Raw genomic sequence first — 27,116 nt, 5'->3', positions numbered from 1 at the left:
TCTCCCTTCACCCCACATCACCCCCTTTGGGGGGAATGGCCTCTTACAGCCCCACATCACCCGCCCCCCCCCAGTGGGGAATTTTCCCTCCAAGCCCCACATTTCCCCCATGAGGAAGGGTCTCTTCCAGCCCCACATTCCCCCCTCCATGTGGAATAGTCCCTCCCAGTCCCCTCCATGGGGAATGGTCTCTTCCAGCCCCACATTACCTCCCCCCGGTGGGGAATGGTCCCTCCCAGCCCCACATTTCCCCCTCCCAGCAATGGTTTTTCCCTTCGCCCCCCCCCCCCCCCCCCCCCCCCCACGGGGGGGCTCCAATGGTCGGTGCCAGGCTCAGCCGCGCTCCGGAGTTTCGCTTCCGGTGTCAGAGGTGGCGGCGGGGCCGGAAGCGGCTCGCGCCGGGGTCTACTTCCGGCGGGGACCTGGCCCCGGGGCCGCCAGCAGGTACCGCGGGCCGCGCCGGGGCCGGGGAGGCGGCGGCGGCGGCGGCAGCGGCCGCCTGGGTGCGGGCCCGAGGGGGCCCGGGCTGCCGCGGGCGGGGGGGTCCCGGCGGCAACCGGGCACGGCCGGGACCGCGGCGGGGTGGCTGCGCGGCGAGGCGCGGCCCCCCCGGGCCTGCCCTGCCCTGCGGAGCCGGCGAGGCCGCGGCGGGCGCAGCATCCGCGCGGGGACTCGGCTGCGCTTCGTGCTCGGCCGCTCGGGCGTCCGCGCCGACGGTTTTGCCCGACGGTGGGGTTTGGGGTCGGGGGCAGGAAGCGGCTGCTGATAGCACCGAGGCCCTGGTTTAAATCAGGGCTCCCTGCGGCTGCCTTATGCCCTAATTCGCCACGGGCACCGCTGCCTTTAAATGGTTTAGGACTATCTGATGGGCACTGCAGGCGCTGGTGACGATGAGCAGGAGTCCGGCTCGCTGGGGGCAAGGCAAATGCGCTGCGCGGGCGGCAAACGCCCGTTAGGAGCTTACAGAGATACGCGCAGCTAAAAGCTTTGCCTCGGTTTAATAGCAATAATAATACTTTTCCGTTCAGGGTGCTTTGGTGAATGTTAACCAATTAAGCCTTGCAGCCCTTCCTGGGAAGAGGTGCTGTCTGTTTATAGCTGGAAACGTGAAGGCACACAGGGACAGAGAGATTTGCTTAAGGTCACGGCGGATTATCTGGGGGCGTGGGACTAGCTCTCTGCTCGATGCGTTTGCAAACACTGACCTGAATGGCCAAGTCCAGAATATCCTCAGGGCCCACCGTGACTTCCAGTACTCATAAAGCTGTGCTGTAAACTTCCCTTTATAACTTGGAGGGCTGCTGGCCGCGCAACCTTGGATGGGTTACTGAATTATGCTATTTTTAGAGGCTCATGTTGCAAAACATTTTAAGACCCTGAACTATGCAGACGGACGAGAGGGTGAGCGCCAGCTCTGCAGGGCCAGCCGCTGAGGCCTGGGTGCTCTTTCTTTGCTCTCTGTCTTCCTGGACAGCAGCAGCACGAGGATGGTCGCTCTTGGGTGGCGGTAGAAAGCGTGCGTTTTGGGCTGGCAGCTGCAGGGTGCTGCGTGCACCGCGGTTACGGCTGACGTACCCTGCCTGCACAGGGCACTCGCTGCCTATGGAGTCGAGCGCGTCGCCTCTGAGGATGCTCTTAACTGCAAAGTCTCTTCCTTCCTTTTCTCCGCGCTGTAGGTAACTGTCATCTTTCAAGTTGCGGCTTGAGCAATAATAAGATCCCAGCTCCAGGCCTTGCCCCCATCTGCCCTCATCATCCTGCCTGCGTGCTCCGTGCACGTAATTGTCACAAATACACCCCCACGCCTGCGCTGCTGGGGTCTCTGCAGAGACCTCGAATGTTATTTTTTTCCTTTGAGTGGGCTGACTGCCCGGCGAGCTCGTGTGCGGCGCTGAGGAGCCGTCACCTCTGCGGTTTGAGCTGAGGCCAGCCCTGCCCTTTGCGGACGGGCGCGAGGCAGGATGCTCCTTGAACCGTGGCGCAGCAGTGCTGCGATGCTGGCAGCGGTCACTGCCCTCTGCAAGCTGTTATCTCTGCTCTGATAAAAGCGGTATGAAGTTTTTCATGTGGTTGTAAATCTGTTTTGTCTGGAGCACATATGTCCTGTTCCTCACTGCGGCACCTCAGAAAACCCCTTGGCACTTGCTGTGCAGGAACTAAGTGAGAATTTGCTGAGATTTAAGTGACAGTACAATGAGATTGGGCCAGAGTTTAGTACTTTATTAATACAGTTCTGAGGGTAGCAGAGAGATCAAAGGCTCTCAAAAGAGCAGCACGTAAAGTAAACCCGCAGTCTTGGCTGGGCTGTGAGTAAGAATCTGTGATTACAGTTAGATGAAAGGAAAAGGGACCGTGCATAATGTGGGATCAGCCCAGGGTGTGCGCAGTCCCTGGGACCTGGCATCGGATCCTCTGTTTTCCTTCATGGCTGCCTGATCCTTGTGGTTTTACAGTACCTGCTGCGTCCCTTTCTCTGCCCAAACTCCTTAGGGCAGCAGCAGACCAAAGTGGGGGAAACCATCCTTCCCTGGCAACATGTTGTTTTGAAGGCCAGAAGCTTTCTGTGGTGACATTTCCTGTGCTTCACTCAGGACAAACTTTTCTTCTGATCTTTGCACAAGGCCCTGAGAATCTCCCTATTACGACTGCTTTATAAACCTGAGCTGGCAGCTGCTGGTGACTGCTAATAAAAACAGTGACTAATTACATCAGACCTCGAGCCTTCCTCGCACGCTTGTGAGACCCTGAGTTGCCAGCCTGCGTGCCGGAGTCTCGCAGCTGCTCTCGGGGGCAGGAGGCTTCCTGAATATTCAGGCAGGCAGTGCTTTTCGCTGGCTTCCCAGGCACGGGGATGGCAGACGATGTCTGACACCAGCCGTGGGCTCCATGGTGGGGTGCGTGTGGAAAAGAGGGGCTGAGGAGGGAGAGGGACGGGCCCAGAGATGCCATGTGGCTGTGGGGCAGGGGCTGGAAGATGGGGTGAATCAGGGGTTTGGGTAACTGGGTCATTGCCAAAGTGTTCTGAAAATTACTTTGATGGTGTGAAGTGCTAATAAGGAGGACGTTTTGGTGGGAGCGTTAGCCTGGGTGGCCGTGGCTGTAACCTGGATGCAGAGAGGTGGCGACTGTGGGTGAAGATGGCGCGTGGGTCTGGCTCCCTTGCAGTGTGGGGTGTGCTCTGCCAGCTGTGGGGCCGCTCCCTGGGCCCCTCACAGCAGGGGTTGTTCATCTGAGCTGTGCTGAGCTGCTGCCCTTGCACCTGGGGAAGGCAGGATGTGGCTCTGGGCAGTCCTGGGCAGCAGCTGAGCTGTGCCAGCGCTCACGGCTTGGGGCGAGTGGGGCTGGGAAGGTCCCACAGCACAGGAGGGGAAATGCAGGGCATTGCAGTGATCCATATCACTTTGAGAGATGCTTGCAGACTGCTCCACTGCATCCCAAAGTCCCCAAAATATCCTTGAGATGCCTACTGGCCTTGTGGTTTGGATCAGTTCCTAACGTAGCCTGGGCAGGACGGACGCTGGCACTGCTGGGAATGCCAGGGCTGTTCTGCTTTGTCACCTGGGCTCAACTGTAGGAGGAAGCTGGGGCTTGGAGGAGTGGAAATGACCCCTCTATGGCAGCACTACTCAGAAGAGCAGCTGAGTTGGCATGTGACCCAACCACAACTGGATTTTTTTGAACGCCCTCTGACAGAGAGTGGGAGCGCACAGCTCAGCGGTCCCTCGGGAGTGCTTTCTCCAGCCTGACACATCGCACGAGAGCGAGCAGAAGAGCAGCTCAGAGAAGAGAAGGCTTAACGCTGCCTGCTTCCCGGGATGCAGCGAGCTTGCAGCTGAACTGCTCCTGCCCTCGGCATACCAAATGTCAAGTCGCTCCAAAGCCAAGAGCCCGCTTCCCTCTGACTCCCGAGGGCACAGTTTACAAATGGAAAGGCTGGGAGGGGGCAAAGGGATTGCAATGAAAATAGCCATGTGGCTGGGAGCAGTCTGCGCAGGGTGGGAGGAGAAGCTGGGGCTGGGGGAGAGCCAGGGCACTGCTCGGGAGCAAGCAGGGTAGCAAAGCTGGGGCGTGCTGCCTTTTTGGGGCCGTGCGAGGAGGCAGGGACGAGTGAAAACACGATCGAACTGGGACCTGTATGTGATCTGAGCACGCTGACGGGGTCCTGCAGCGATCCGGCTTCTAACCACCATGAAACTGGCTGACACAGATGGCCCTGCCCAACGCAGGGGGAACAAGCAAGCGTCCGAAGGGTGCTGTGAGCTGGCAGTGGGAGAGGAGCAGTTAGGGGGAAAAGCACCCTCTGCCCAAACTGAAATCGCAGGAAGATTGGCCTAGGGACCACTCACCACCTGCTGTTGTTCCGTGTCCTTGTTGGCTCAAAGGAAGTGTTGCCCTTTCCACACAGCTGTCCAAGAAGCAGAATTTCCCTGTTTCTGCCTCGGGAAGTGGAGAGGGAGGTGAGCTTCCCTGGGCTTTCCGCAGACACACCTTATAACCGCTCTCGCTTGGGTACAGTATTTGGGCAGTGGGTTGTTCTCGGCAAGTCTCCCGCCAGACCATTTGAAAGAGGAGCAGTTCAGTCCTCCTCTGCGTTGTGGCTGTTTTATAACAGCCTCTGCCTTTCAGCCCACTTCGTCTGTTTGCTTTGTCATTTGGGGGCAAGGCCTGGCGTGCCGTGGGCGCTGCCAGAAGCCACCGTGTAATGTGGCCAGGACGGTGACCTTTCTAAGTGTAGGCATGGGCTTGAATTAGCCCTGGAAGGTGCTTTAAGGAAAGCTACAAACTGGCACTCTTCAAATTGCTCCCAGACTGTGCAGGGAAAAAATCACGCTGCGGAGGTCTGCGCCGTGCCTTTGTAATGGAGAGCGTGGCTTAAAGCAGTGTTTGTGAAGTGCTGCGCTGCTTATGGTGATCAGAAATGCAACTGCTGTATGTTAACAAAACTACTTCGCCATGGTGCTGAAAGGTGCCGGTTGTGAATGTTATAGAGCCTGTTGAGCCCTTTGCTAAAGAAGTTGGAGTTACTTCATATTTTTAGTGAGATCTAACGTCTAATTGAGTATTTACCTTCTCGCTTTAAAGGTGCCTCTGCCCTCTAGGAAACTCGGACATGTGCTAGCAGCTGGCAAAACATCTGTAGCTGGTGCCTTTAAAAGGATCCTTCTCTAATATTCTCTAGGCATTTTATCTTCTGATGCGGCATTTGGTGCAAAGCCTGTAACTATCAAAAGAGGTGACATGAGAATTAACTGTTAAAGTAATCGTATGATCTGAGAAGACGCATTAATAGGAAGTCGGGGGCGCGGGAGACAAGGAGAAGCTATGTCACAAGATGGAAAGGCTTCTTACTGTAAGACATGTCATTAACATGCAAACGTGTGCTAATGAGAAGCCTGTGATCTGAATCCGTAAGAAGAGTGGAAGGAGAGGACGCTGCTGGCGTTGTGCAGGCTGGCCTGGCCTTCTGCAGGGGTGGCTCGCGCCTCAGCGCCGGTCCCGGCTCTGTTTTGACACCAGCGTCCTTTGGGATGGGGCTGCGTGGGGCGCGCTTCGCCGCCCGGACCTGGGCGGCAGCGCGCGCTGCGTGTTTGCACTTGGCGTTCTCTCAGGATTTCATCCCATACTTAGCCTGCTTCTTTACGTGTTTGCTTCCCACTCGGCTTCTCGGGCCTGCTCGCTGCCGGGGGGAGAGCGAGGCGTAAGCGCGGTGCGCTGCCTCGTGGCGCCGCTCCTCGCGCCGGGCCCTGCCAGGCGAGCTCGGGAGCGGGAGCTGCGGTCGCCGAGGGGGCAGGCGAGACGCTGCCTTTTCTCCCGGCAGTCTGTCCGTCTCTGTCGGCCCTCCTGGAGCTGTTAGGCAGCTCCGAGCAGCCCTGGGCGGTGGGTGCGCCGGCGCGGTGGGGACAGTCCTGCCCTGCGGCGGGGTGGCAGCCGCGGTGCCTTCGCGGGCGCTCCGAGGCCTTCTCGTGCCTTGGGGCTGCAGTGTGCCCAGCGCAAGAGCTGCTTTGTGGGCATGACGGTGCCGGGGTCTCAGTAGCAGGGGAGAGGCCAGGCAGGGAGAGCTGTCGGGGAGCGCACAGACGCATCATCTGCTGATAGGGAGCCTCTTAGCTGCATCCCCTCTAGGGGACAAGGTTAAGGGAGAGCCAGTGACCAGTTCATGCTCAAAACAGGGAGCTTAAGCAGCAAGAAGAAATCAAATATTCCCTCAGAGACTTCAGAGGTCCCTTTTTCAATCAGAAGAGCCCTGGTGGGTCCCTGGTGTGGGTGCCCCCCAGATGGTGTTATCACTGTCCCGGGACTCCCTGCAGGCAGCGTGCGCTGCTGCCTCGTCCCTGCTGAACTCTGCGCTTCCCCCGTCGGTCGTGTCCAGCCTTGGAGCAGCAGCGCTCCAGGGCCCCCGAAAGCAGAGCAGCGGCCCAGCCACAGGCTGCAGAGGATGTCTGAATGCATAATACAACACCAGGATGCTCAATAATTTATCTATCACCCAGAAAAAGGCATGTTCAAACACGCTCGGGCCCAGCCACTGCTCTTTCTGCTCTGACCTTCTCCCTGTCTGGTGGAGCAGTCCCGGCCCACAGGGCGCCCCGGGAGGCCGGGCCTGCCTGCAGGGCTGCTGAGCTCGCTCCCTGGTAGGGATCTGAGATTTCCTTTCTAAAAGGAACTGAGCAAAGTTGGGCATTTCGTGTTTCAGAACTAACATCCAGGTAGCTCCCAAGGCATGAAGCAATCCAATCTCTCCGTATCTCTTTCCACCTAGGCTTAAAATGTTTCTGTAAAATCCCCACTCTGTCCCACTGTACCTCTCTCTTACTACTCTGAAGGCAAAATCCGTCTCACTAGTTCTTTCCCAGAAGTTGCTTATCAACATGTTTGTTCCAGGACAGGCACACTACTGAAACACCATTAAATTTCATCCGGAAATTTGGATTTTAATAACCGATTGTTTTAGCTGTGCCATGGGAGCTGTGCACTTCGTAAGTGCTCGCACTGAGCACCCCGGCTGGCTGCTTCCCACCCCGTATCCCTGCCGCCGCGGAGCAGCGTTAGTGCCATTTCAGCAGCTGTCTGGGGAATGGGGCCGGGCAGTCTTGCAGGGTGATTTTAAAGCGCTCTGAAGTTGTGGGGGGCTGTGTAAGTGCAAAGTGGTGTTTGAGTGAAGAACGCGGTGACACTCTGCCGGAGAGAAGGAGGCAGCGTGTGCGTGAGGTGATGCATTATTCAGTGCTCACAGATGTCTTCAACTTTTCTCAGTTTGAGACGGGCCGCTCGCGCAGAGCAGCGAAGGGCCGTGGTCGTTGCTGCTTATCCAAAGTGACATGTCTTCCAGCTCCTTCCGAAGTGCCTCCGAGAAAGAGTAGCAGTGATTTGACAGGAGTCCAGCTTTGTTCCCTTTCCAGCCCCGGCGCTCCCCAGGGACTGGCATGCAGAGCCGCTTACGCAGGGACACAAAATTGTGGTTACGGATCGAGCTGCGGTCAGGGCCAGTTCTTGCAATTGCTCAGAGCTGGAAAGGACTCGGCAGCATCTCTGGCCTCCCCTGGCCCTGTGGGCTCCCCCTTCCTGCAGGTCTGGCTGCAGTCTCGGGGCTTTTTTTCCTCAAGACGGGGCTTGGCTGCAGCCTCTGGGTTTCAAGTGAGATTTGCCTTAGACAAACCTAATCTCACTCAGATCCTGGAGGAAGCAGAATTGCTGGGACAGTGGCAGTGGTTAATACAGCAATGAGTCCAGCTCCTTGAAAGCAGTATGTCCTTGAGCATGAGTATTTTGGAAAGAGTATGTTCATAATTATGCATTTGCTGTGGGTCAGTCGGAGATGGCAAAGCCTGGGACCGACAAATCCCTGGTTTGACCTGTTCTGGCATCCTCCTTCCTTGTTCGTCTCGTGTGTGTGTGCCTGGTTGCACGGTTCATTAGCAGAGTTGCCTCTGTGTGTGTTGCTGACGGAGGGGAAATTTTTAATACAATGACTGGCAAGGCTGCTTGAAAGCAAGCTTCAGACCTTAACACCTCGTTCACACCCGACCTGCTCACGTGGCTGCCCAAATTCCCGGTACTGCCAGCCCACAGTGGCTGTGACAAAAAGCAGCAGTTTCCCTTTCTGCTTTCCCGTTGCACCACTTGGCATTTGGCTGGAGCTGGGCAGCTCGGAGAGGGTGTAAGAACCCGCTCCCTGTCGGTGAAGGGAGCAGACTCTGCTCTCGGCTGCGTGGGTGGAGAAGAGGTTGCTCCACAGCACAGGATGATCAGATCCTGGTATTTTGTGGTTTGAATGATGCAAAGTGTCGAGCCCCTGTGAAGTTCGCATCCATCCCTATAGATGAGGCTGTTGCAGGGAGGGGAAGTGCCAAAGGCTCCAGTGATCCCAAGAACAGCTCCTTTTTGATACTTGGACCTCTGCAAAAACACCCTGAGGCCCCTTTCCCTGCTGCCATGGCATCTCCGTGGGGTTTGCCATCTGCTGCTTTGACCGCTGGCTGTAGCTGCCAGCTTGGCTTTCCATGCTGAGAGCATGTTCTGGGTGACTGACTTTGGATTGAAATGACACTTTCTAGCAACTTCATGGACCCTCCTGCACCTCTGAGCCTTTTGTGGCCCATTCTTCTTTGCCTGCAGCAAGCGTGAGGGAAGGGAGTCTGTGCCTGTGCTGATGAACATGGTGTACAGGAGGAAGATGGGGCAGGAGGGAGAGCCCTAGATGCGTTTACTTCTGAGAGGAGGTTCTCTGGTAACCTAAGGGACAGTGTTAGCCATTTCCCCCAGCATTTATTTAGAATAGACAGGATTTGGCTGATTTGGTAATAGGAATATTTGCCCTCAAAGGCGAGAGGAGGAGAATGGATACTGAGTGCCTGCTTCCTTTTTGCACTTACATGCTTCTAGCTGACAAGAGTAGTGGTCAGTTGGGGTTGGGTGTTTCGGTCAAGCGAGACGTAAGGATTTGTCTCTGCTAATTTTGATGTCTGAGGGTCCCCTTCATGTCTCCTCACAGGTGATGCACTGATCAGCTCACAGATGTTGCCCCAATTGATGTAGGACCCAAGTTGCTTGGGCCAAGGATGAGCAAGCCGACAGACTTGCAGCACAACTTGGAACGAAGCCTCCCAGCCATAGCATCCATCAGCACTTCATTTTCGCAGAGCCAAGGCTTTTCTCCGTATTGTTATTTCTCTCCAGAGAAGAGGAAAGCCATCTCAGACGTAAGGAGGACCTTCTGCCTCTTCGTCACCTTTGATCTGCTCTTCATCTCTCTGCTGTGGATAATTGAACTGAATGTAAGTCAGGGGAAGCAAATGCATGGTGTCTTTCCCTTCTTAACATTACGCTTTTTGAATTCAAGTCCATCTGCACTAATGGCTCTGTTTTAGAAGTCCTGGGCCCAGTCGTTGTGTGTTCTTCTTAATGTTCTGCTGATTTGCACCAGCTGAGAAAACAGTGCACAGTTAGTATGAACTGAAGTCCGGCTCATTTCCTGCAACCAGGCTGTGTTGTGGCTGTCCAGAGTCGTTAACAGCATTACATGTAACGTTTTATGTCAATAGTGTAACAAGATCTATGGCCAGTGGAATCCTTATGTTGAACAGTTGGCAAAATTTCTCTCCTGCTCCCCTGGCCTTAAGTGAAGCTTCCTTCTGCATTTGCCAAGCAGCTGCCAGCTTTGCTGGAGTTTCTTGCTCTCAGAGAATTGGTGGAGTGAGGTGGGATGCATAGATAGACCTTCCTCTCAGCCACCCAGCTGCTGGCCAAAACCAAAAATGAATTTGAGTTTTGGTCCCAACATACTGTTACTAATCTCAGCTTCTGAAAACCAGTGATGCAGCTCAGCTGTCAGGGTGGACTAGCAAAGGACAACCCCAAGTGGTTTTGGTCCTCTCTGATGCTGCTGTCACACCTGTGCTGGGGTGCTGCATTTGCTCAGTGTGTGAACTCTTGCAGTGAACAGGGAAGTCCACTTTATTCACTTCTATCCCATCAGGTTACTCCCCGGACTGTTTGTGTGTGGGGGCGGGGGGGATTTTTTGTTTATTTGGGTTTTTTTTCCTGATCCGGTCCTGGCTAGTTCCAGCTGTGTTGATGACGGGTTTCAGGCTGCAGGTACTGCATGTCCTACAATGAAAGAACCTGAGCAGAAAGGCAAGATGAACAGATAGACCCCACCGCTTCTGCATGCAGCCTTCCTGGTGTCTGGCCTTTATTTATCAGAACTGGATCCTGTGCTCGCTTTAGCGGCTGTTATCTCTATCCTGTTTATCTCATGCAGTGTCTGCACTTAATAGATTGTCTCAGCCAGCAGTTTGCTTGCCTTGCCCATTGCAAACAGCAGCACAGCGTCGAGAGTTTGAAGAGACCCCCACCCCCTTTGCAGCTAGGAAAAAGCAGCTCTCAGCCAGCATTCCAGCGATGCCGATGGTGTCGTGCACACCCAGCTTGGACCCCAGCCTCATGCTCTTGTCTCTGTTGTTCTCTGGCAGGGTACTTGTCTACAAATCAGAAAATCCAGCCCTAGAGAAATAACGTAGTAGCTTGGTCACCAGGGTAATTTTGAGCGTAGGTCTTGCAGGTAACCATTAATAAGTGACTAACGAGTGATATTTGGGCCTTAAGCAGAGATGTTGCATGTTTAAGGCTTTTAGGACAGCTTATTTGCCTAGTTAAGAAGAGCAACAAGTTTATGTCGTGACTAATGCTTTTTTTTTTATCTAATGGCTCCCTTTGCTGCAAGATAAGCTGAGCAAATCAGCCCTTGTTAAATGCCTGCTGCCTGCAAACTATAATTCTGTGAGCTTGCTCCTCTCAGAGATAGAGATGCCTCAGACAGTTCTTGCTCATTCAGGGTAATGACATTTGTTTAAACTGAAATGCAGCCCAGAAATTTTAATCCAAAGCCCTCGTTGTGCTCATTCCTCGGGTAACATCTCATATTGGGAAGACCTTTTCAGTGGCAGCTCAGCAAAGCTGGCTGGCTTGAGTCCTGTTGCCACAGATCAGATAAAGCAATAGTGCAGAACTGCTTTGCCCCCCTCTCCCTGAATATTAAGCACCAGCCCTGACCTAGAGGGACCACTTCCTGATGGCTGCCTCTTCTGTCCTTGGACTGTCTGACAAGAGGGTGCCAGGACACCAGGCTGCCAAGAACTGGCCTGAGATCCACCAACTTGTTTCTCACAGATCATCAAACAGCTGTCAGCATATACCAGCTTCCATGCCAGCTGGGCTGTGTTCAAACCAATAGCCTAAAGGTGAAACATTTGTTCCAGTTACCTGAGCCATCCACTTCCTCATAAACGGCAGTTCCAAGCTCCAGAGAACAGGATTTATGGTGTCAAAAGTACCAGGGCTGTCAGACCCCACGTTTTTTAGGGGTGATGCAAGAGAGCACTTCTGTGAGCCTTTTCCACACTCCCATACAGTATGTGATTTTGCCTCTTTTAGATTTCCTTGCAGTCTCTGTGTATGTGTGCAGGTCTCTAGTCTTCCTCTGCTCCCTGTTCCCCTTTGCCAATACTTTCAAACCTGCTGATTGACTTCCTCTGTTAGATTTCCCGGAGGCGATTCAGTACTGCTGTGTTCCTGCTAGCTGTAGGGAGCCAGCTGGCCTGGAAGAAAGGTGAGGGGACCCCTTAGTGCCTTGTGCAAAGAGGATGATTGCAGCTTAAATTCCACCGTGTTGTTGAGTGACCTCTTGAGAATCTGTGCAGGAGAGATGTTTTGAATGTCCAGCTCTGGGAGAAGCTTTGCTCAGCGGCTGCATTACTGAAGTTGCTAAAGAAGCTATTTCCTACGGCTTTTTTTGCTCTGCGTTTCTTCCCATATAGCTTCACTCTGGTGCCTGAAACTACTTGTGAAAGTGGTGGGCACAGGTGGGAGATGTTGTCTGACCGACCTGCAAGGAATCAAGGGCCTTAGACTGTGAGGGTTGAGATCCAATGGCAGTGGGTGTGCCGGGCCAAAGGAGTTGTTTTCAGTGTTAGAAAGCCTCCACGTAGAGGTGTTTAGTGTACCTATGTGCTGCTGCAGCTCTAGCTTCCTGATTCGTACTCTTTTGTGTGAAACAGAGGGTGAAATGGACTGTGGTATCCTCCCATGGCTCTGTGTTTGCAGATGAGCCCACGTCATGCTTGCAGCAGGCATTTATAAGCCTGATGCATAACCTGACCTGAGAGTAACCTTTGGACACTGTTTGGTCAGGTTTTTCCTTTCATTAGTTTCTTATCATTGCACTCAATGGCATTTTCTCATTTCCTGTCTCCCATTCAGACCAAGGATGGCATTCAGAAGAACCTGGAGAATGAAATCATCGAGTACAGTTTTAAGACTTCTTTCTTTGATATATTTGTGAGTATCCCAGATTGCCACAGGTGAGGAAATAGCCCTTAAGTAAAGAGTGGTGCAGCAGTAGCAGTGCAGGGAGAGTGCAGGCCCCAGAGAGCTGGGGCCTTCCTGCAGCCTTGCTGCTGGCCAGGCTCAGTGAAATTGGGCAGGTCACAGCCCATGCTGTTGCACTGTTGACCTGGTCTGTCTGGGTGGAGAGATCTCATGTCTCTGTCCACACAGCACCTGGCCCAAGGGCAAGCATAGTGACTAGTATCAATGGCTTTTGTTTTCAAAGGTCTTGGCTTTCTTTCGATTTTTTGTGCTGCTGCTGGCCTATGCAATCCTGAAACTGCGCCACTGGTGGGTCATAGCGGTAAGAGGGCAAATTTCTGCTGTTCTGTTTTTAGTTCTCTCTCTCTGCCTAGAGTTTTCAGGGGTCTGAGATATGTAATTTTATTTTTCAGGTCACTACATTGGTATCCAGTGCCTTCCTGATTGTGAAGGTCATCCTCTCCGAGGTTGGTTTCCTTGAGCTCACAGGGGATTGCTTTGTGATTACTTGATGCTGTTATTTTCCATTTTGCGTAAACTCCCTGTGGTTTTTGCTCTCTTCCACCCAGCTTCTGACCAAAGGGGCTTTCGGCTATTTACTTCCTATCGTCTCGTTTGTCATTGCTTGGCTGGAGACTTGGTTCCTGGATTTTAAAGTCCTAACTCAGGAAGCTGAAGAGGAACGGTGTAAGTACTTTGCTCCTCTCTGGTAGGAGTTGGCAGATTAAACTACCAGGCCTGGGGTTTCCGCTGCTTTGGCAGCACCTTGACAGATATGACATTTATGGGGAAGTGATCTCCATGCTGGCTGTGACGGTAAGTGCCTGACTCAATTTTGTTATGGTATATAAGTCCCTTCAGGGGAAGAAAATACCAGATTATAAAAAGCATCTTTTAATTGAGTGGAGAAAAGCATGCCAAATTCCCCAATGTCTGAATACTGAAGCCAGACATATTGGAAATAGAGCTCACCTCCGCATCAGGGAGAATTTTGAAACATTGGGACTAGTGCCAACAGGACTGTTGAACTCTCCATCTCTTGATATCTGTCTTTGGATTTGAGTTGGAGACCTTTAAGAAAGGTGTGCTTTAGTCAAAAGCATATTAAAGGGGCTCAGTGTGGGTTATGATGGGTGAAATTTTACGGTCCTTGATTGTTGAGGTCACACTAAAGGGAGGTTGAGTCTTTCTGACCTTATGCTTTATGAATTACAGTGAATTTCTGAGCACCTGTAACTTCCAAGATCCTTCTGGGGAGTTGATGCTCAGCCTGGACTAACACAACTGCCCATTCCTAAAGCAGAAGTGCTTATTACAGGCAAAGGAGTTTTTCTTTCTCCTAGTCTTAACTGACAAAAGAAAACTGGGAAATAGCACATAAACTAAGAAGTATTTGTCAAATGAGACTCGATCAAAAATGCATTGACTGAGTGGAAAACACCAGAGGATGTTTGGGTCTTGCAAGGAGGCTTTAAGATGAAAAATGATCAAGTGTTTAATGCCTCTATTGGATTAGGCTCAGGTTCCAAATTGCTTCCAGGGGAAGCTCTTATTTAATTAGATGCTTAATCGCTTTTGGATTTGACAGGCAAAAGAGCCCATTGATCTCCATGCAGATAAAATGTCTCAAACAAAAGATGAGGCAATAGGAGCTGAAAAGCTTGTGGGTTGGCTGGTGTTAGTGTGGAAAGACCAGCTGTGTCTGGAAGAAAGTGGCTGTGAGGGTGGTTAGATTGGCATGGATTTGGTGGAGAAAAGGACAGAGACCGCAGGACCTCGTGGTGTTGAGGTGTTGGACATTGTGTATGTGAAACTCTCGTGCTTTGGTTCTCAGGGTACCTGGCAGCCCAGGCTGCAGCAGCTCGAGGCCCCCTGCTCTACCCTGGAGCCCTTTCGGATGGGCAGTTTTACTCCCCACCAGAGTCCTTCGCAGGTAACGAGTTTTTGTTTCCCTTCTGCCATAACCTTTCTGAGAGCTGGGCTGAGTTGTCTGCCGAGCTTGTTCCCCTTACAACCTTCCTGCAGGGTCTCCTCACCCCTGTTATTGCCTCCTCTCTGAGCTCTATCTCGTTAGCCGAGCCCTTGGCAGCAGCGGGTGGCAGAGCCTCCAAGAACTGACACTGCAAAACAAGCTCCCTGCTCCTTGTATGGCGTGTGTGCCTGGGCAGAGGAGGCAAGACCGTGCTGTCTCACCACTTCTGTGCCATCTGCAGAGTGGAATCAAACTTAGCTCTACGTGCCCAGCTTCAGCCAAGTGGGAAAACTGGAGCATTTTGTGGTTTTAAGATTAAAACCGCTTAGTTGTGGCTAAAGTTCTTGAAAAGTGTTGCCCTCGGAGGAGGGCACAGGGACAAGTCACCACAAGCAAGTAAGGATAAGAGTTGGCAGTGTGCCACTGCCCTGTAATACTGCCTCCTGCATGCTCCAGAGATCTCCCCAACTCAAGAGTGGGGAGACATCGGCTGGAGCAGTTGTCTTGGAGTAGCTGATGCGCAGTTTGTCCCCAGCTGGGGAGCAGAGCAGTGGGTGTCAGCCTGCTGTGGAGCAGAGGTGTGTGGGGCAGCGTTTGGGGTGTCAGGCCTTTGGATGAGTTGGAGTCACCCCTGCTGACAGTCTTCCCATCAGATAAGGTGCAGGGATCTGATGTTGTCCGTCCCCCACGAGAAGGTCAAAGAAAGACTGGACAAGCAGGATCCTCAGCTCCCTCCATTAATTGTGTGCTTCCCCTAGGATCGGACGAGTCGGATGAGGAGGGCACAGGAAGGAAAGCGTTGACAGCACAGGTAAACAGCACAGGCAGATGCTGCCTATCCCTGTCCCATCTGGCTGATCCAACGCTGTGGGCTGTTGAGGGTACCTGACAATCCTGTGGCCCCATTGGGGTGTTGTATCTGCAAAGGGACAGAAGTCTGTGTCCCTTGTTTCACAACCTTTTGTCCTGAGGGAACCTGGCTGATGTGCTCTGCCTTGGCCCTCAGCACCGGGCTGTTCTCTACATCCTGGGACCAATGGCTAGTTGTGGCTGCAGCAGGAGGAGGCCATTTGGGGGCCTTAATCTACTTCTTCAGGGTCTTGGGCCCTCCTCTGCAACATCCCACAGAGATGCGATTCTGGCTCTATCTCCTGCCTGTCTTCTTCCTCCCCTTCCCTCTTCGGTTCCTGGTTATGTGGTCGCGTACCTAAAGGGGTATCGTCTCAATCATCCTAGCCGAATTCTAGCAAGTGAGGCAGTCTTTCATCGCTCTGAGGTCTGGCTGGGCTCAGGCTTCTTTGTGCTGTTTTCCAAGTGGTTCTGTTGCTGTACAGCTCCAGATCTGACGCTTCAACAGAAAGAAGCTCAGCACATATCATAGCCCTTTTCCTGCTGGAAACCCTTACACGAAGGCAGGAGAAACACTGGTAGACACAGCTGGTGTGTGGATACAAGCCAGGGCGGGGAGCATGACTTCAAGCTCCAAAATGAGGCCTCTGTGACCTGAATTAAGAGATTTCTGCAGCGTGGTGGTGGGAGTTATCCCTTTTTCTCTGCCAGCCCTGGGCGGGAGAGCAAGTCTTGCACACTTCAGGCTTACAGCGAATCCAGCTAGTGAAATGCTCCTTTCTCTCCTAGGAGAAGGAATATGTCCGACAAGGCAAAGAAGCAATGGAAGTTGTGGACCAAATCCTAGCCCAGGAAGAGAACTGGAAGTTTGAGAAAAACAATGCAAGTGTGCCCCCACCCCACCTCACCGGCAGCACTGCCTGCAGAAAGCACGGATGGCTTAGCAAAAACTGGAGGACGAATGAGGCTTTTGAAACCTCCTTGCGACATGAAAAATTAACAAGCGTTACAATTACCTGATTGAATTAGGAATCTATTCCAGTTCAGATAAATGTAAAATCCCCTCTTATTTAATTAGACATTTAATTACCTTCCTGTTTGACAGGAGAGAGCCCATCACTCCTCCCTCTAGGCAGCAGGTGGGCAGGGTGGACAGCTCACCTTGGGTAGCTGTTAGGATGGGGAGCTGCACTTGATGGCGTGGGGAGGAGTGGAGGCACGCTGGCCAGTGCAGCAGCGCGGGAGAGCCCCACTGCTGCAGCTTTTGTCCGTCCTCCACAGCAAGAAGCTTTTGAGCGTGCTCAGGTCTGGGGAGACTCCGGCCAAGTTGGAGTCTGGCCTCTTCGGTCTGTTTTGGTCCACATGGGAGCCAGAGTGTGCAGGGCACAGGCTGTTCCTCCCGTCCCATCCCAGAAAGCTGCTCATATGTCCCCTTTCTCAGGAAAGGGACCTTGTGGGTGGTGGAGTGTGAATGGGGACATCACCCTGCATTGCAGCCTCCAACTGTCATTTTGCAGGTGGCACCTCTTTCTTCGGAAGGCATAGAGGTGCACAAAGCAAAGCAGGCACTGCACTGCCTCTCTCCTCATTCCACTGCCCGTTCCCTGAGCTGCAGTAGAGTTTTCAGGGGGTAGGGGAGTGTCTAGAGCTCCTTTCTCTCTCTGAAGGGTGGAGAAAGGGGCAGTCTCTCTGCCCCCTAGAACCAATTTTGCTTTCTGCTTGGGGGCCCACAGCATGATTGAGGTGAGAGTCCTGCAAACTGCAGTCTCATCTGGTGTTTAAAATTCCCCTGTCAAGTGATCCATTGTTTGATGCCAAACTATCTGGGCAGATTGTTTTCTTTATCCAAAGGGGGATGGATTTAAATAGACTAATCAGAGTTTAACACAGGGCTAATGATGAAAGGTTATCATCTGTCCATCCCTAACCCCTCCAGGGAGTCTTCTCTCAGATGTAGGTAACAACAGCAGTGCTGGCAAACTATCCCCTCTCTCTTATGGTGATGTTGGTAGCTTGCTACAAAGAGAGTTTGACCTTGAAAGGAGTTTGAGGCTGGCTTGAGATAGATTCTTTCCCTGTCTCATCACACTGCTACCTCTCTCAGTGTTGTTTTGTTTATGGAAATTTGTGCATGTGCGTCTGAAATGTGTTCAGTGCAGTTCCAGGACTGGGGCTTGCTGACTTGTATGGGGGAACTGGGAACAGTTCAGGGCTGAAGATGGTCCTTCAGAATGACATGTGAGGCAGTCTGGCTCCTGAAGCCGTAGCACAGTGTTTGAAGACTAGCAGACTTTATCCTGGAGAGGAGCATTTAATTTTCTTTTGCCAGAATAAAAGTAACCCTCTCATTTCTTGCACAGGAGTTTGGTGATGTTGTTTACACTTTTGAAATACCTTTCCATGGCAAGACCTTTATTTTAAAGGTAAGAACCTTTCTGAATCAATTCTTTAATCTGTGTGTAACAGGCCAAAACAGACTGCTCTGCCTGGAACCACAATTCAGTTGAGGTTTCACACGCTCTCCTGGCTCTGTCAGGACAGGTCAGTCTGCAGAGCACATTCTGTTTACTTGAGGCAGATGAACTACACTGCACGCTCTAGGGAATCTCTCCAGGAAAACCCTTTGGCTGGCGGACAACCTCCCCAGCAAATATGCTGGGCCCCTGTCTCTGCTGGTAGAAGTGGGAGCAGGTGATTGCAAGACTCGCTTCCAACCCCAGCATCTAGGACTAATCTGACCAAGGAGGCTAATTGCAACTAATTGCCAGCAAGACCAGGGCTGAGAGTGCGTCTGCTGCTGCCTGGCATTGAGAAGAGCTTCTCGAAAGTGCCTCGCTCTGTGCCCTCTCGCTGGAGTGGCTTGGCTGTAAACCATGCTTTAATGAAGCATTGGTGCTGCGGTGGCTTTTCTTTGTTCCAGTGCATATGTTGCCTTGCTGGCAGGAGCTGCCGATGGAGCAGCTCTGTATTCGAGAGGAAAAGCTGGATGGTCCCACTTTACTGCATTAACCATTTGCCTCTGAAGATCCTCTGTCCCACGGGGATGTGGAGGAATGAATGTTGCCTATGCTGAAGCTCAGAGTAGCTTTTCAACCGCTTACCAGACCAATTGCACACACACCAGAACTACTGATAAACTGGGATGAGGGTGGAAGAACAGCCAGCCTGGGTCAGCCCCAAGGTCTGTCTGACTCGGCACGTTGCAGCCTGATGCTTACTCCTTCTTATACCTGGTGTAACAACCCTTCCACCCAGCACACTGCACAGATCACAGCAGGCAGCAATTTAGCGGTCGCCTAAACCTGAGGTCCAGTCTGTCTTTTCTGACTCCCCGTTTGCCCTCTCAGCTCTTGGGAACGAGGCCGCTGTGGCAGTGGGGCAGCTGAGCTCAGGGTAAAGATGTGCTGAGGAAGCAACCTTGGCTTTGCATGCGCTCGAGCCGGGCCAGCCTCGCTGCTCCCCACCTCTTTTATCCCAGTTGTTCTTTGTGATCTGTCCTGCGCTCCTTAATAATAATCTTACCAAAGGGGAGCAGGGGACTAGTTAACTGCTCTGGCTCTGTCCTCAGGCTTTCCTGCAGTGCTCTGCTGAAACAGTTTACCAGGAGGTTATTCTCCAGCCTGAGAAGATGATCCTGTGGAACAGAACAGTGGCAGCTTGCCAGGTGAGCGTGCTGGACAAAGATGGCTTAATCACAGGAGCTCCTTGAAGCGGAGAGTTGGAGCTTCCAGGTCCAACACCGGCTGTCAGTGGTGCCCAGGCCCTACTGGAGCTTAGCTGGATCTGAATCACTGAGGCGTTAAATCTCTGCCATTCATCCGTACGATCCGAGTGCTCTACGGTAGCCAGCTGCGTGGATGTGCCCATCCAAAAGCCCATGAGGTGGGCAGGGAGATGGGCCAGCGGCTGAGCCAAGCCTGCTTTTGCTCAGTACAGTTTGGGCGTTGTGTGCTGTTGGTGTGGCAAGGATCCGAAGGCAGCGCCTGTGCCCTCCTCAGAGGGGCCAGCGCCGGGCCGGGAGACAAACCCGTGTGTGTGCTCGAGGAGAGCTCTCCCTCCAGCCCCAGAGCCTCAGATCAGCTATTAAAGATGCTCTGGCTGCTTTGAGCCCTGGTGCTGTTTTAAGGGAGGGGCTTTATCTCCATGCTGAGCTGCAGGTACAGCAGTCTGAGGAAATCTCTTTCAGATCCTGCAGCGGGTTGAAGACAATACGATCGTTTCGTACGACGTAGCAGCTGGGGCCGCAGGCGGCGTTGTTTCTCCCAGGTCAGTTTGTTCCACTGTCTATTTTGTAGTGAGTCCCTGAGTATCATCCTAAAATATGGAGAGAAACATCAGACTGTCGTGGGAACGCTCTGCCCCAGCAGTGCCACTGTTTGCTCTGTGGGCTGTCCCAGTATCAAAGAGGCAGGGCGGGCTAGTGGTGTGGGTAACGCTCCCGGAGGCAGTGAGCCCCCAGAGTGACCTCCAGAGGTTTCTGGCAGGAGTCTCGGAACTCAGGATCCGTCAGGGTCAGTTAGTCCGTCTCCCTGACAGCGGTGCTACGCTCCGTTTTGTCCATGTGCTGACATACAAAGGTACAGCCTTTCCCGGCAGTCCGGAGTGTCTGATCTGCTCCATCAAAGTCCTCTGCACATTTTAAAGCTGTCAGTATTCTTCCTTTGCTTAGGGACTTCGTGAACGTGCGTCGTATCGAGAGAAGAAGAGACAGGTACATTTCCTCAGGGATATCGACCACGCACAGCCTGAAGCCTCCACTCTCCAAATATGTCAGGTAAGAGGTAGATTCTATTTTTCAGCTGGTATTTGACACACACACTTTGCTTAAGTTTAGGGCAAAGAGCCACTTAAATGAAAACCCTGCTGCCTTTCTGGCACGGTTTGGAGGAAGCTGATCTATTTGTGGAACTAAACCTTGCTTCTCTTGTTCTTCTTCCTTTGTTAGAGAAACTCTCTGTGCTGTTAAGTGTTGCTCGGGCGTTTCCCAGCTCTCTGCTCAGGGGAGTGGAGGTGCCAACCAATAACAGCACAAACCCTAACCGAATCCGCATCCTGTTTATGTAACAGTTAATTCCCAAACAGGGACGGTTGCCATTTCTGAGGGGCAGTAAACAGCTGACTCTGTCTTTCTCTGAGCCTCTCAAATGCCTTTTGCTTCTCGTAAGCCAGTCACTTACTGATTTTAAAGGCTGAGGACATGGAGAGATGGTCCCATGGGTGAAACAAGCAACTTTAAGATGGACTGACCAAAAGTATTGTCAGGTCTTTGGCCTCTCCCCTTCCAAAGGGACAATCAGTCGATGCTGGATCTCTGATGGATCTCATCAAACAAGGACTCCTTGTTACTGTCTGCTCCGGTGCCTGGGGCTCAGCTGTGCCACTTCTCTCACTGACTTTGTTTTTCCTAATAATCTGGTTAAAGTAATTGACATTTTAACTCAGAGCCGTTATAGCTGCCTCAGTCTATTTAGGAGCTGGGGACTTCAGGGTCTAGAAAATCTTTTTACAAATGTATGCAGCAAAAATAGTTTGTGTTCCTGAACAGGGAAGGGAAATCTGTATTTGGGCTGTGTGTGTGAGCAGAGCTTTTGTCTCTGAAACACATCAGATGGTGCCAGTAAGAATCTGGGGGATGTGAGGACAAGGCTTTCTGTGCTGAGCCAGTCCTGACTGCCAAAGCTTTCCTTGGGCGCTCGGCATTCCTGCGACCTTCTACCAGGCAGGGCCTTGGAAGCCCCCCCTTAGTGAGGAGCTGGTGTTGGCTGGACTGGCACAATTCGGAGGCAGAGGCTGCTTTGTGCCCTGCGGCAGCCCTGGCACCTCCATTGCCAAGGCACCTGTGGGAAACCTGCCTTGCCATGTTTGCTCGTGTGTCTGCAGCCAAACCAGATACCTTCCTGGGCACTCTGCACATCTGTTCTTACCCTGCTGGGCTCCAGCCCTTGCTGCCAGGCAGTGGGGATGGCTGTTACAAGAGCTAATGCGGGATCGATGCGATGCACCCCAAAGTGTTAGAGAATCGCTTTTCAGCCAGCCTGCCAGCCCCTAGTCAGACTTTGTGCTGCTGTTTCTCTGTAGGGGTGAGAATGGGCCTGGAGGATTCATCGTGCTGAAGTGTCCAAGCAACCCCAGGGTCTGCACCTTCATCTGGATTCTCAACACGGACCTGAAGGTAAATTGACTTCCTTGCTGAGCGCTGTGGCTGTGTCCTCCCCGTAGCAGAGCTGCTTGCAGCACAGGCAGAGTTAATCAGCATGCTCTGAAGTCCCCCACGTAGCATAGGACGCGTGCTGAGGACCTGCTCTGTACCCCTGGGTGGACAGTACAGGGGCTGCAATCCTGTTGGCCACTTCCGAAAGCAGCCAGCGATTAGTCACGGTCATTATCAAAAGCAGCCCTAAAGGGACTAGAGTTTTGCTGGTAGATGTTAAGCAGTATCTGAAAATCATCCTCATTCCCCATGGAGTTACTGCAGTTTGAGGTCTGGAAACTGTTCCTTACCTGGCAGAGATCTTGGTTATGGGTTTCACATCTCTGTGTACAGGGCTAGGGGAGAGGCGATTTTTATCCTCTCTGGGGACCAAAAATAGTTGGGCATGTGAGGCTGGCTGGCTGTTTGCTGCTCCTAGGAACCTGCTGAAGGGATGATTCACTCGCCCTTGCACGCCCTGCTACTCGCCCTGTACCTCAGTACAAACACAGCCACCCGAGGAGCGCGCGGGGCTGGTGCCTGCTTGCAGGGAAAGGCGCTTTGGCTGTAAAGATGACCCAGATCCGGAGTTATTTGTGGAGCTGCATGTTGAGTCCTTGCTGGTGGCCTGGACAAGGCAGTGTACGACGGGAGCCGGGGTCAGGCGGATCGGATTGGGGTAGAGGCGCTGGGTAGAGCTGGCCTGTTTTCTTCCTCCGCTGAATTGCGCCGAGGTTGACGTGGAAACCGTGCTGCAGCAGCGAGCACAAAGGCTCCATTCATCAGCTCTGCCTGCAAAGCTGCGCGGCCCCCTCCCCTCCCACGTCCCTCCCCTCCCACAAGGAGATCAAGCTACTGCGTTGCTTGTAAAATGGTTTGAAAAGGATTTGCAAAAGCTCTTGCCTTGGCAGCCCCTCGACTGGGAACTGAAAGTACGGGAAGAGCAGAGAGCAGCCGCACCTCGGCCTCGCTGCCCCTTGTGCTGCTTGGCGCGGGGCTTCGCAGCGGAGGTGGTCTTCCTTCGTGGATCCGGCTCCGATGCCTCTTCTGCCCCTCCACTAACCGGCTGGTTCAGAGGGATAGGGAGCCCCTTTGGTTGTGCTAGGTGGGGCTCGGAAAGGTACTACCTTCCCTCCGCTTCCCAGGCCGGAGAGCGCTCGCCCACTGCCTGCCTTCTGCTGCTGGAAGAAATGCCGTAGCAGACGAGCTATTAATAACCTGCCTGTTAGCTGCTTCCACCATCTTCCTGAAGTGCTCTGCTAGTGCCCAGACCCCTCTTATGTGCTGTCCTGCTATTTCCTTTGGCCCTGAAGAAATATTTATAGCACATGGCTCATCCCTTCCTGCAACGAAAGGCGAGAATTACGCTCGTGTGTGTATTTGTGTCTGTGCTGCAGCTTCACCCCGGGGTTGCTTCAGAGAGACATCTGAAATGGCCCCTGGACCAACAGTTTCCCAGTCTCCCACCCGCGTATTGCAGAGGAAAGCCCCCTCCGGGAGAGGCCTTTGCCTTGGGCCCTGCTGAAGGGGGCCGGGGAGACCCTGGGGTCGGACCCAGGCCCTGCTCTGCTGCAGCCAGGGACCGATCTCCTCCCACCCTGAGTCCAAGAGGGATTTTGTCATGTGCCTGCTGGTCTTGTGTCCTGGGGCAGGGGCAGCCGGCCAGCCCGGCCCTCCCTGCCTGAGCTAAATGCTGTGACCTGGGAATTTATTTCTGCCGCGGGACCCTGTGCAAACCCCATGAACGTACTCCCAGCCCTGCGTGCACGCTCTTCCCCCACGGAGGGAAGAAGTGTGGGGGGGTTATGCATCTTGTGTAATAGAGCACGGGATGAGGTGGTTCAGGTTGAGGCGTGCAGGGTTTTCTAGAGAAATTAAAACGTGTTGCAGTTACTCCCCCGGAGCAAGCAGAAGCTCCTCAAAAGCTGCCGCTCCCCGCCGCGGCGCTCTCGCATCCCTCGGCCGGGCCTGTCCCCTCCGCGCGGACACCGCGGGGTCGGGAAGGCGGCCAGCCCTGCGCTGTTCGCAGCGAACGCGGGCTGGGGAGCGGAGGGCCCGGCTCTGGGAGTGAAAGCCGAGCAGCCCTGGGCAGGCTGCCCGGGGCAGAGGCTGGGCTCGCGCGTGGTTTCGTGCGTGGGCCTCGGTGCAGCTGCGTTCAGGAAACCCCCGCTGGAGGTGAAGGCGTTAGTACGCTTGTGGCAAGCTTCAGCAGCTCTGGCGTGTAATTGAGGGGGGCTGCGCGCACCCACCGCGCCCGGCCGCTGCTGCGGGGGTGACGCCTCTGCGCTGCGGTGCGACGAGCGCTGCCTCGGTCTGCTACGTCTCTGTGCCTCTCCGCAGGGTCGCCTTCCCCGTTACCTTATCCACCAGAGCCTGGCGGCCACCATGTTCGAGTTCGCCTTCCACCTCCGCCAGCGCGTCGGCGAGCTCTCGAGCAAACCGTGAGCAGCGGGGAGCTGCCCTGGCCGGACATTCCTCTGCCCTACGTCTGCGGCGGCCGGAGACCAGGGAGCAGCCTCGTGCGGGCCGGGGAGAGCCTCGCCGAGACCCCGCGGCGGCGGCTGCCCCGTGCTAACCGAGCCGAGGCCGCGGCGCCCGCGGGCGCCCGCCTCCCTCTCCTGCTGTGGCTCCACCGAACCGGGGCCCCGGAAACCACTGACACTGTGCTGCGTGCCAAACCCCTGCCCTCCCGGGGCGCCGGGCTCTGCCCCCCACCGGCGTCCGGCCTCTCCCCTTCCCCTCGCGATGAGCCATGAACCGGGGGCCGAGCCGAGGAGCAGGTGAGGGGGTGGCATCCGTCCTGCCGTCACAGTCGGTCCCGCAGCGTCACAGCTGCCCTGGGCGTCCCCCAGGGTGGGCTCCAGCCAAGGCAAGGGCAGCCCCCCCCTCGTCGGGGCCTGGCCCAGCACCTCCTTCCTCTGCGGTCGCAGGATGGGCAGCTGGGGCTGATACCCCTCCCTGAGCCCCCCAGCCCACCCGATCCCCCGGCGCGGGGTGCAGCGCCGAGGACCGTGCCGCGGGCACAGCGGCTCCCCGCGGAGGCAGAGCGCAGTTCGCCTTAAGCAGAGACTTTTCTCCTCTTTTTTTTTTTTTTTTTTTTTTTTTGGAGGGAGGGGGGAAGGGGGCTGCGGGGGCGGCTGCAGCTTCTTTCTACCTGTGTGCGCCAGTGCCGTGTTCTGCGCTATAAAGGGAAGCAGCGCGAAGCCGCCCGCACGCGGGGGCCCGCGCCGGCAGCGCTGCCGGGAGGCGGGGGGAGCGCCCGCGGCGGCCCTGCGGCCTGGGGTCCGCCCGCCCGCCCCCCGGGGGAATAAAAAGCCTCGTGCTCCTCGCGGCCTCTTGCTTTCCGTGTGCGACCTTTGTAACCCGATCGAATAAAAGCAGCGGGGGGAGCGAGCCCGGCCGGCGCGGGCCCCCCTGCGCCCTCCGGCCCGCGTGGGCCACGCGAGCCCTCTCCCCTCGGGCTGCCTCCGAAGCATCCCGGGGGCGCCCCGAAGATCCCCCTCTCCCCCCAGTTCAGAGAAGCGGGGTGCGAGCCCGGGGCTCGGCCAGCTCCGAGGACGAAGTTTGGGCGCTGGGTGCCCGAGCGCCGGGGCCACGTGAGCCCTGGCCCTGCGGGCGCCCGTCTGTCCGCAGCCCCCATCTGTCGGGGCCGGTCCTGCCAGAAAGGCCCCGAGCGCCCCGGCCCCGCGGGACCCTGCTGGCTGCCAGCTCGCCCGCTCCGGCCCGGCCCCGCGTGGGCCCTGGTGGCGGGGGCTCGGCAGGGCCGGGGGGGGACGCACGTGTGTGTCCCCCCCGCCTGCCCCGAGAGGGCCCTTGGCACCCGGCGGTGCCAGCGACACGTCCCAAAAATAGCGGCGGCGGAGGCCATATAAGCGGGGCAGGCGGCAGCGGGGCAGGCGACGCCGGAGCCGAGCCGCGGGCCGGGGGCATGTGGGGGCCCAGCGTGGTGGTGCGCAGCGGGGGGCTGCTCTCGGGCGCCCACCTGGGCTGCCGCGTGCGGGAGGAGGACGTGGGGCGCCACGAGTCCTTCAGCGCAGATTGGCTCGACCTGGTGCTCAGCACCCGGCCTGAGGAGGGGTGAGCGGCGGTGGCGGCGGGGGGCCAGGGGGGTCCCGGGGCTGGGAGAGGGTCCCCATAGGTTAGACGCACTGAGGGGGGCTCTGGGGCTTTCCCAAGGGTCCCATGGGGCTCTGGGGTTGTGGGAAGGGTCATGGGGCTGGGGGTCGGGGGAGGTCCCCAAGGGTCCCCGTGGGGCTGGGTGAGCTGTGCGAGTCTCTGACGTTCCCGTGGGGGGTCCCTGTGGGGCTGTGCAGCGTGTGGGAGTCTCCAGGGTCCCCGTGGGGCAGTGGCAGGATGTGTTGGGGGGGGATCTTTGGGGTCTCCATGGGTCAATGAGGGGTGGAGGAGTCCCCATGGGGTGGTGTGGGATATGGGGGTCTCTAGGGTCCCCATGGGGCTGGGGGGGAAGTGGGGATGCGTGGGTCCTATGGCGCTGTGTGGGATATGGGGGTCTCTAGGGTCCCCATGGGGCTGGGGGGGAAGTGGGGATGCGTGGGTCCTATGGCGCTGTGTGGGATATGGCGTGGGAATCTCTGGGGTCTCCAGGGGGCTGTGGGGTCCCTTTGGGGCAATGTGGGATGCGGGGGTCTTTGGGGTCCCCATGGGGTGGTGTGGGATGTGGGGGTCTCCGGGGTCCCCATGGGGTGGTGCGGGATGCGGGGGTCTCCGGGGTCCCCATGGGGCAGGAGGGGACTTTGAGGATCCCCGTGGGCCAGTGAGGGACAGGGGAGGATCTCTGGGTCCCTGCGGGGCAGTGCAGGACGCGGGGGGCTCGGGGGGCTCCGAGCCCCCCCGAGCAGCCCCCCGAGCTGCCTGCGCGCAGGTGGTGCCGGCGGGAGGTGGACGAGCAGCGCCGGGAGACGCTGGAGCAGCGCGGGGAGACGCGGGTGCTGGAGCAGCGCTCGCCCTGGGGGCTGGTGCGCGCCGGGCACCTGGGGCAGCCGCTGGCCCAGCACCTCCTGCCCTACGCCCGCACCCTGCCGCTGCCCCTCTTCGCGCCCCCCGACCTGCGCGGCGCCAAGCCCGGCGTCCCCCGCACCCTCTCCCGCTCCCTCTCGCACGAGGCCCAGCGGGGCTGAGGGGCCCCGGCGTCCGGGCCGCGGGCAGGGGGCTGCAGCAGGCGCTGGGCTGGGCTCTAGTTTGCTAGCAGGGGGGTGAGCAGGTCGGCGACGGAGGCGGGGGGCAGAGGGGGCCCGGACTCCTGGGCCCGTTCTGCAGCCCCGGAGAAGCAACGCGGGTGGATGGAGAGCAGTGGGCGGGGGGAGGCCGGGGGGGGGGGGACTCCTGGGTCGTCCCCCCCCGGGGCAGCGATGGCGGGGGCTGGGAGGGGGACGAGGCGCCGGGGGCAGAGCCGTGCCCGACCGTGACTCTGCTCCCCGGCGGGCGCCGGCGGGGGGGGGTCCCGGGGCCCGTGGGGGCCGAGGCGGGTTTCTGTGCGTGGATTTTTTTACTGATTTGACGTTCTTTGTACTGCAATAAACCGTCCAGCCTTGCCCTGCGGCTCCGCAGCTCCCAGGGGCTCTGGGGGGGGGGGGGGGGTGCCAGCGCGCCCGGGCTGCCCCAGCCCACCCCATCCCCCCTCACCAGGGCTGCGGGGGGGGGCACCATGCTCGGGACAGGGGCAGGATTTAGGGGGTGAGGGTGGGTTTGACAACCCCCCCCGCACCCAGGCACCCCATT

At 55.9% G+C, this 27,116-nt stretch overlaps 2 protein-coding genes across 2 annotated transcripts; both read left to right on the top strand.

Annotated features, from left to right (window-relative positions):
- Positions 1-374: 374 nt before the first annotated feature.
- Positions 375-24,711, top strand: STARD3 (StAR related lipid transfer domain containing 3). The gene is made up of 15 exons (XM_062595733.1): positions 375-444; positions 8,993-9,275; positions 12,259-12,336; positions 12,611-12,688; positions 12,780-12,833; positions 12,936-13,053; positions 14,201-14,299; positions 15,097-15,149; positions 15,977-16,069; positions 17,548-17,610; positions 18,756-18,851; positions 19,374-19,453; positions 19,857-19,961; positions 21,266-21,359; positions 23,718-24,711. The coding sequence occupies exons 2-15, from the start codon at positions 9,060-9,062 to the stop codon at positions 23,820-23,822; spliced, it is 1,332 nt and encodes a 443-aa protein (XP_062451717.1). The 5' UTR covers positions 375-444; positions 8,993-9,059; the 3' UTR covers positions 23,823-24,711.
- A 553-nt stretch (positions 24,712-25,264) lies between these two features.
- Positions 25,265-26,930, top strand: TCAP (titin-cap). Its single transcript, XM_062595679.1, has 2 exons — positions 25,265-25,454; positions 26,260-26,930. Exons 1-2 carry the CDS (start codon positions 25,306-25,308, stop codon positions 26,513-26,515), a joined length of 405 nt encoding a protein of 134 aa, XP_062451663.1. The 5' UTR covers positions 25,265-25,305; the 3' UTR covers positions 26,516-26,930.
- The last annotated feature ends 186 nt before the right edge of the window (positions 26,931-27,116 follow it).

Source organism: Rhea pennata, chromosome 26 (genome assembly GCF_028389875.1).
Source record: "Rhea pennata isolate bPtePen1 chromosome 26, bPtePen1.pri, whole genome shotgun sequence".
NCBI lineage: Eukaryota > Metazoa > Chordata > Aves > Rheiformes > Rheidae > Rhea > Rhea pennata.
The sequence above is the reverse complement of the archived record's forward strand: the minus strand, read 5'-3'. Positions and strand labels throughout refer to the sequence as shown.